This window comes from Necator americanus, chromosome I, assembly GCF_031761385.1.
Source record: "Necator americanus strain Aroian chromosome I, whole genome shotgun sequence".
NCBI classification, from domain to species: Eukaryota; Metazoa; Nematoda; class Chromadorea; order Rhabditida; family Ancylostomatidae; genus Necator; species Necator americanus.
In genome coordinates, this window is record NC_087371.1 from 25,549,640 (window position 1) to 25,559,216 (window position 9,577).

The following is a 9,577-nucleotide window of genomic DNA, read 5'->3' on the forward strand; positions in this document are numbered from 1 at the left end:
GCCCCCACACCATTCATATTGGAAAAGGAGAACGACAAAGCGATACTGTATCGCCAAAGCTCTTCACGGTTGCATTATAATGGATAATGAAATCACTTTCCTGAAAAAAAGGGGTTTACGTGTTGATGGGAGATTTCTCTCGAACCTTCATTTCGCGGACATCTTTTTTTTTTGAGAGGTACCAATGAAACAGAAACGATACTTAAGGAAATAAGCGAAGCAGGAATGAGATTAGGGTTACGAATAAACAGAAAGAAGACAATTGTTGAAATTCTGCTGCAGAGACGGAGGAGTACAACTTGAAAGCTCCAATTGTTCAATTGTCCTCAGTCATTCGTCTACCTTGAATATTATCAAAAGTGGAGAACAACTTGAAGGAAGAACCGAAGGGTAAAAGCAGCGGGAGCAGCATTCGCAACCGCCATAGAACGTACGGAACATCTGACGGACCAAGATCTCCGTGCCCAACTGTTTGACTCGACAGTCCTTCGAGCGCTCTGTTAGGAAACGGAGACGTGAGCAGACACCGCTGCCACGCCTTGGAAACTATTCAGTACCCACAGAACATTTGAGAGATATTTCTTTTGGAGTTCAACCAGTGCACAAAACACTTAGCCTTGTACGGATTGACCAGCTGAAGGCCCAGCTCTTTTACGGAGAACCGAAGAACCGAAACGAGTTAAAAAGATGCTGGGATCTGCGCGTTCAGTGAGAACGGCCATCTAAGTGTCTAAGCAAGTAGAACAATTCTTTTTAAGATCTGATCCCTATGTATGCAATTTTATGGCAAGATCGCGAGTTCGTTCTTCGTGTTCCACAACTTAAGCACCTATTGTGGTGACGAAAGATTTAACTGCGTTCTTCGATTGAAATATACTTAGTGCAACAACCGTAATCAACTTACTCGCGATTTTGAGTTCATAAGCTTATTTATTTATTTATTTATTCGCAATACACAGATAGTGCACCAAAAAGAAAAAAACACATTTGTCTATGTCAGGATAGTTAAGAAAAGGCAAACTTATTGTCAGAGGGGCCTGACGCTGTCCTTTTCGTGGCGAAAACGCATCAACATGTCGTTCTCCTACTCCAGAAAGTGAAGAGACCTCTCATGACATCTACTCCCCCAATCCAGAACGCTCAACATCCGTTTGTTTATCTACATATCGGGATACGAACAACTTAGCCCCAGAAGGAGCACGTTGCAATATAGAGCGAATCTGACGAGACCTTGAACGAAGAGGGTTTACTAACTTTCGTGATCCTCAAACGACTAACCACCACAATCTAGACAAGACCAAGCCAGCTAGAAGATGCCAAAGTCAATAAGATGAGGTTATTTAGAGATAGTATAGAGAAGAGGCGACATGACGGAACATTAAAAAAAGAGATCAAATCATAAGATATTAGTATCTTTGTTAGTGAATGAGCTTCAGTGAGCGAGTTAGGCTTCATGGGTCAAAAAGATACGAGGGCTGTTCATGCAGTTAGCTGAAAAAAGGATAGATTTATGAGGAGGGCAATAAAAAGAGGGATATAGTAAACAACTAAAAACTACTAATGGCGGGAATCTATGAGCGGTCCGTATACTGAGCAAATGGCACCAGACATCTGAAAGTTGCTAGAATAAGAGAAGCATGCTGTTAGACATCAGTATTCAAACATCGTATGTCAATTTTCTTCAAACTCATCTTGAATATTCTACTGTGTCCGGCTTTAAGAACACCACGAGGTAAGAGCTCCAACCATCTTGCAGTTCCATAGAAGAAATTGTTGAACATAAGCGGAAAGTTTGTATGCTTAATTTTTGCGTAATGTAAGTTGAAACCGTCGCTGAAAATTAAATTCGCCAAGAATGATTGCATGATGATTTACAACAGCAAGATCGCTGAGTACTTCTACAAGTTTTTTATCATCAACAGCAGAGCTATTTGGTGGTCGGTAAACAAGTATGAAACGAAGCTGCGACATACTATAAATATCACCGGAGAGTAAGTCAGCTTTCAGATCATAGTTAGGAGTAACGATCTGGGCACTAATAAAGACCTTAGCAATTATTGATAGCAACAATCTAATGCCTCAGTTTGTTGAGAAACTACCGCATCTCGAAAAGAAATGTTTTCTAGTTAGAGAATCTAAGTACATTTTTCCGCTGGAGAATTCAGGTCATTCCAAAAACTGGTGAGCGTTTTTGAGAGCGCAGAGACGTTGGACCAGCCATGAGAGAAGTTACAAGAAGCGGAAAGGCAAAAAATTAAAGGAATTTAGTTCCGCTCACAAAAAGAAGTTATTTTGCCCAAATCGGAGAGAGCCGAAGAAATTACGAATGAAAACGCATTATTTCTCAGTAACATAAGATCAACTTTCAATATGCGCAAGTAAAGAAGGCGCAATGATCTCCAATATGAGGATATTGAAAGTCGTAACGTCGTGGTTCAGCAGTGATGGCGGTACATTTTTCACCAGGTCCGATCCGCTATGAATGGAATCATCCAAGATGCAGAGTCTTTATCGATCGATCTCAAGCTTAGATAGCATATCCATTTAAAAGAGACAGGAAATGAAACTAAATAAAAAAGAATACGAAGATTCTCACATTTGGATGGAAACGTGCTTATATAAGCGCTGTGGTAGCTGTCTTCTGATGACATTTTTCCCATCAACCTAGAACGAAGGTGAATCTGCAACATTCCAGTGTACACAAAGTACATTCCCAACTAACTGAAAACCTTGAAAACTTTGTTTTAGTAGGGAATGTTGATAAAGTAAAAGTCGAATAAAGTCACTGACGTATCAATCCACTTGGGATGCGTCAACGCGTTTTACTGGAATTCGTAATCGTTGAGATTTTGGAATGCGTGTTGGCCTATACAGTGACTTGCGGGGGCCAGTCGGGGGTCAAGTCAGTGTTTTTATCCTTCCAGGCAAGTCTGGTACCAATTTATCGACCCCGAAGGGATGAAAGGCTTGGTTTACACCAGAGCGGTCTCCAACCTTCGACCATGTGGCTACAACGAACTTCTAACCGACTGCGCTACACCCGCCCCGGGAATGTTGATTTATAAATTAAATCCAGGAAATTTGGTTTTGATAGATTTAAAGATTTTGTATATTGAACAAATGCCATATTGCCTAAATGCACTGGTCTCAGTCGCTTGGCTAACTATAGGTTGGAAGAACTAGATTGGAATGAATGTGTTCTATCATATTTCAAATCAAAACGCTAAAACATGTAGACTAATGCTCTGACAGAAATTCAAGAGCCATTTAATAACTGGAGGGAACCCCTCTAACTGTAGCTGCTGAACGACCCACTATCGCATGTCCAGAATTTTCAAATTTGACGTTCAAACGTTTCCCTTGATCATTGTTTGTAAATACAAATTTATAGCAATCGATATTGATAATTGTTGGAGATTGGTGACCCTTCCTCAACATCCAAGTGCATATTTCAAACAGAACGCAGAAGACAAAGTGGTACCGCAAACCCAGTAATATGAATATGCTAGTTCACTTTTTTTCTGCTTATAATACACCTTGAAGGATCTGTCACCATTGTGGAGCTCTCCCCTAGTAACCTTAAGCAAATACTCATTCGGAATCGCCTATATGATCGTATTTGCCCTACACCGGAGTGCAAAATGTGTCCGGATAACAACGAGGGTGATTGTATGAGTTTATGCGTTGTTTGTATGATTTTCTGCAGTGCGGTGACGAATACATAAGAGAAACAGCTAGACCACTACGTACTCGAATCAAAGAACACGTGGACGGAAAAAGGAAATCATGTGACTCCATTGCATTAGAAGGGGCCATAGGGTGCAGTGTCATAACGGAGAAGATTTTGAAGTTAAGATCACGATTTTGGCGCGCAAGGCTCTGAAGACTTTTTGGATCCGCTCCAAAGGTCCAAAGATGGATAGCAAAGAAGAATGCCTCTGCACTGCCTTATGCAGGAGCTCGCGCCTTATTTAAGGCTGATATTTGATTGCGGTGTGATTGCGCCACAGATCTCCCTCACTAGAGGGATCACAGCCGGTTAGTCGCGAGGCTACGTGGCGCGTCCTCGGGTGGCGGATAGGGGGCTAATCGCGGACCAAAAGCGACCTTGCGCTTGCCCAGAGACGCAGGTGGATTCAGGGGATGGACTCCCTGTTTCTGCTGAGCCAGGACTGACTCATGACATCCTTGTATCCCGCACGTCGGTCCGGCCAAAAGCCTGCAATCAAATGACTGGGAGGTGCAAGGGAGGCGGTTTGGAGTCGCCTCCAACAAATAGGCTCCACATGTCCACACCGGGAGAACGAAAGTTCTCCCAGAAACTCATGGGACTAGAGGCTTGCAACCTGCCCATGGGTTTTAAAATTTTAAGCAAAACACAGTAATAGAAAAGAGTCTCCTGATTCCGGAGGAAAGCCTGGTACGGTAGCGCCAGGTAGGACGGGGTTGCAGGAGTCATGTAGGCTACCAAAACGGAAAAGGACTAGGATGTCGATCTGTACTTATAACGCACGTACGCTTGCATCGGAAGCGGCCATCGAAGATCTGATGATGCAAGCCAAGAAGATCAAGTACGACGTCATCGGACTGACCGAGACGAGACGACGTCACCCTCTCAACGCCGTATATGAAACTGGAGAAGAACTGTTCTTAGGAACATGCGACAGTAGAGGTGTTGGTGGAGTTGGCGTCCTCGTCAACACGAGTATGGCAAAGAACATCGACTCTTTTGAACAACTTACGACCCGAATCGGACGTCTGCGGATGAGAAGATGTGGCCCAATACCAGCTTTGACTATCTTCGTCGTTTACGCTCCAACATCAAGCTACGAAGAAGAAGAAGTCGAAGCTTTCTATATGGACCTGGAGAAGTTCTACCAAGAAGATCATGCCTTCTACAAGGTCATAGTTGGCGATTTCAACGCTAAGGTTGGCCCAAGAAGAACGCCGGAGGAACTTCACATCGGGACCCACGGCCTACAATGGAATGACCAGGGAGAGAGGCTCGCCGAGTTCATCATGACGACTAAGACCATCCATGGGAACTCGCAATTTCAGAAGCCCTCTTCTTTACGCTGGACGTGGGAGTCACCCGGTGGAGGGTACCGTAATGAAATAGACCACATCATCGTCAATAAAAGGTTCTGCCTGACGGACGTCGGTGTTGTACCAAAGTTCTATACGGGATCGGACCATCGCCTCCTCCGAGGAAGATTTTCCTTCACAAGGAGAGCAGAGAAAGCCGCCAAGTTCAGAGAGAGAAATCCCAGGACTACCATCAGCTGGGATCTCTTCGCTACGCTGGCCGGCTTTTGGGAAGATTCTGCAATGGACAACATCGACGAGGAATATGACCGGCTTGTCGAACACCTTCACGACTGCGCGAAGAAGGCTGAGAGTTTTAAAACCACCAGGAGGCGCCTGTCTCTTGAAACTCTTAAGCTGATACGCCAGCGTGGAGCAGCACGAGCCGCAGGGAACCAAGAACTCACGTCCGAGCTCGCAAGGCTTTGCCGAGAGGCGATAAAGGAAGACCTTAAAGAGAGAAGAGCAGAAGTGCTGGCTGAAGCTGCAGAGGCGGGGAAAAGCATCCGCTATGCCCGTCGAGACTTCGCCAGTCGCAAGACGAGGATGACTGCTCTCCGGAACCCAAAGGGAACAGCCATTGCATCGAGAAGGGGGATAGAGAAAATCATCTACGACTTCTACTCTGATCTCTTCGACAGCTATGTCCACTTGCCTCCTCACCATCTGAGGGAAGATGGACAAGTCATTCCAGAGGTTCTCCCGTCCGAAATACGACATGCTATCATGTCGGTAAGAAATCGTACGGCACCCGGTCCCGACAGAATAAGACCAGAACACCTGAAGAGCCTTCCGCCAGTACTCATCAACACCCTGGCGAGGCTCTTTACACGTTATCTGTCGGAATGCAAGGTTCCTAAACAGTGGAAGACCAGCAAGACCGTGCTGTTGTATAAAAAGGGAGATCCACATGACATCGGCAACTATCGCCCAATCTGCCTACTGTCCGTCATCTACAAGCTCTTTACAAGAGTAATCCTTAATAGGATTGAAAAAGTCTTGGATGAAGGACAGCCATGCGAGCAAGCAGGGTTTCGAAAAGGATTCAGCACGATTGACCACATTCACACTGTTTCGAAACTCATCGAGGTATCACGAGAGTACAAGATGCCGCTCTGTCTCACCTTCATCGACTTAAAGAAGGCTTTCGACTCGGTTGAGACGGAAGCGGTCGTGGAAGCCTTGGACAACCAAGGCATCCCTACTCAGTATATTAAGGTACTTCGAGAGTTGTACAGTAACTTCACGACCGGAATTTCGCCATTCTACAAGAACATCATCATTGACGTGAAGAGGGGGGTCCGACAGGGTGATACAATTTCACCCAAAATATTCACAGCCACCCTCGAGAACCCAATGCGAAAGTTGGAATGGGACGACATGGGAGTGAAGGTTGATGGTCGGCAGCTACACCATTTGCGCTTTGCTGATGACATCGTACTGGTAACACCTAGCATCAGCCAAGCGGAACGAATGCTGACCGAATTCGACGAAACATGTGGATGCATCGGTCTTCAGCTGAATCTACAAAAGACGATGTTCATGCGGAACGGATGGGTCTCGGATGCCCCATTCACGCTCAACGGAACGAGCATATCCGAATGCACCAGCTACGTTTATCTGGGTCGGGAACTGAACATGATGAACGACCTGACCCCCGAGCTGGGCAGGAGGAGACGAGCGGCTTGGGGAGCGTACAAGAGCATCGAGGATGTAGTGAAGAAGACCAGGAACACCCGGCTCCGTGCTCACCTCTTCAACACCACCGTACTTCCTGCTTTGACCTATGCTTCGGAAACCTGGGCATTTCGCAAGCAGGAAGAAAACGCGGTGAGCGTCATTGAACGCGCAATTGAGAGAGTGATGCTAGGAGTATCCCGTTTCACGCAAGTGAGGGACGGGATTCGAAGTTCCCTCCTACGTCAGCGATCGAAGATTAGAGACGCCGCCGCGTTTGTCAAGGAAAGTAAAATAAGGTGGGCCGGACACGTGATGCGCTTTGATGACAACCGTTGGACCAGAGCCGTGAGCGACTGGGTTCCCCGCGATATTAAGCGCACTACAGGAAGACCGCCGACCCGATGGTCAGATTTCTTCACGAAGTCCTTGAAAGAAAAATATGATGCTCTTCGTGTCCCACGCGAAAGGAGGAACCACTGGGCTACTCTGGCACGCGATCGGGGCAAATGGAAGAATTACTGGCGCCCGCTCGACCAGTTCGAAGATCAACGGGAGTCAAGGTGATCAAGGTGATTTGATTGCGCTAGTCACTTCACAACAGGTATCTAGCAGTGGCAAGATATCCATCTGACCATAAGATACGTTGTTCTCTTCTACTGATAGCTATGAGGCTCAACAGTAAACGTAGACTTTCTTTGTTGGGCGGAGGAGGCGTTTGATCGGATTGATCACGTTCGATTTCACCCCTTCATGCTCTGAAGGAGGCGATATTGCCGAAACGTTAGCCACGAATAAAGGATTGTAACAACCTCGTGTCCGGCTCAGTTAAAGAAAACAATTGTTGGATAGTTATGTTTGAAACGTAGAAGTTTGTCCTTTCTCGAATTTTGGCGAAACGACTGAATTTTGTCGATTGTCGGTATGAAGCCAAGGTTATGTTATTATCAATGCTTGTGTTCACATTTGTTTTTCGAATCCCTTTATTGATTCATTTTTCTTTTTCGTTTTCGTTTGCTTAACTCTTTAACTGTTGCCATTGTTGTTCCCAATATGCTTTTCGAAGAACACTGTCGATGCCTACAACGGATGAAAACGATAACGCACACATCGTTTGATGTGAAGGTCATGCCTGAAATCTTCGACAAGTAAAGCATTTCTTATAATCCAGTCGATAGGCACGTCGTTTTCACTTCTTCTGTCTTGTTTCTTCGGCTGCAGCCCCATTAATCATTAAGACAAGAAGAAAACGATACTTCGTTTTAATCACGTCTTATGAACCTGTTTGTTGGATTATTATTTTTTTCGCGAACGCCGGGCGAAATGATCCTATTCGCCAAACGATCTTTTTTTTCTCTGCTCACCGAATGAAACTGACCAATCTGTCAAACTGTCGTTTTCTTCTTTCTTCTTCTTTTTTTTCTTTTTTGAACGCTGAGTGAAACGTGGTATATAACTGACAAGTCAGTTCGCACTGTCCTACCTTCTTTCCTGTTTCAATTAAGTTAGATGTTCCACAAGTGTTAAGAATATTAGAATACGGTAACCTGCCACATGTTGTTTGTTGTCTTGCGCTCCTTAGATCCCTAGATCTCATGGGATCCCCGAAAGTAGTTTTAGATTACTTATTTGAAGAACATTTCCTCAGCTGGAGAAAATTCATATTCAACAGACATTTAGTTGCACTAGGTCCTCTACTTCTTTTTGAAGCACGAATACTCATTGCTCGTACTAATACATCGAACCCAATCTTCGAACTGTTATGAGGCAGCATTGGAAAAACATTCGATGTAGCGGAGGAATTAGATGTGGCTAATAGCTTTTTGGGACCTATACAAGTACACAATACACCTTACCAACAAGCGCCCTCGCTAAATTTCTTCTTCACTACAACCAGTCCACAATTTTGGGATATTTTAAAAAATCTTCTTTGATAAAAATGTGTTGATTTGGTGAGAAAAAAACCAAATTTTTACTGAATCTGAAAATTTCTTCAGAATTCATTTCAATCCTTAAGCTTGTCTCGATTACATTAACTAATGTCTAATGTATAAGGTGATTCCTGAGTTCTCTCTAGGGGTAAAAATTTATCTATGGAGCCTTTTTAAAAACCACCATAACTAAGCACAGATTCTGAAGAAAAGTTGGAGTTGAAGTAAACAATAAGTGATTACTTCTTCCTCGGAAGACCACTCATTATTGATGAATTCAGCTCTACTTTCAATTTTTTAATAAGTGGACTTCGTTGCAATAAAAACATATCTTTTAATATTTCTCTGTGAGTGTCCTGAGCCTATTACGTTACAGGATGCGTATCGTACATCTCCTGGCAATCTTACTAGTAGTCATCGTCACGAACGCGTTTCCAGCTGTCCCGGAACAGAAGTAAGCGAAACCTTGTGTCGTATTGTAAGCCTTAACTGCTTGCAAAAAAACCATTTCCATTCTTTCAGACTCAGTCGAACAAAACGACAGTGGGGTTGGGGACGTCCCCAGCGCCCCGGATGGGGCTATGGACATAGTTATTGGGGTGGCGGATGGGGTGGAGGATTTAGACCCTATCCTGGTTTGGGTAGTGCTCTGCCTCCAGGAGCGGCTCCATACGGGAGATAAGAAGAGTGCTGTGACACAGATGTGGAGTGTGCAAAACTTCGCAGTTCTTTACATTTCTGCAAATAAAATTGATTGTACAATTTTTTGTGAATTCTCGTCTCCATAGGACAATGTTATTCTCTGTTTTCGTCTTTCTAGTGCTGTTGAGTGTTATTATTTCTTGATATGAGCTGCTCTCTGATCAGCTTAGTTAGTTACAATT

The 9,577-nt window shown here is 44.4% G+C and overlaps 1 protein-coding gene across 3 annotated transcripts; it reads left to right on the forward strand.

The window, feature by feature from the left end:
* Positions 1-4,488: 4,488 nt before the first annotated feature.
* On the forward strand, positions 4,489-9,375 carry RB195_006850 (uncharacterized protein; the record flags this gene model as incomplete). 3 transcript variants are annotated; one of them, XM_064180166.1, is made up of 3 exons in its annotated part: positions 4,489-7,325; positions 9,070-9,147; positions 9,216-9,375. In XM_064180166.1, the coding sequence occupies 3 exons, from the start codon at positions 4,489-4,491 to the stop codon at positions 9,373-9,375; spliced, it is 3,075 nt and encodes a 1,024-aa protein (XP_064037060.1). The 3 variants fall into 3 exon arrangements, with proteins under 3 accessions (XP_064037060.1, XP_064037061.1, XP_064037062.1); XM_064180168.1 differs by lacking the exon at positions 4,489-7,325 and having other exon boundaries at positions 9,071-9,147; XM_064180167.1 differs by lacking the exons at positions 9,070-9,147; positions 9,216-9,375 and having other exon boundaries at positions 4,489-7,329.
* Positions 9,376-9,577: the final 202 nt, after the last annotated feature.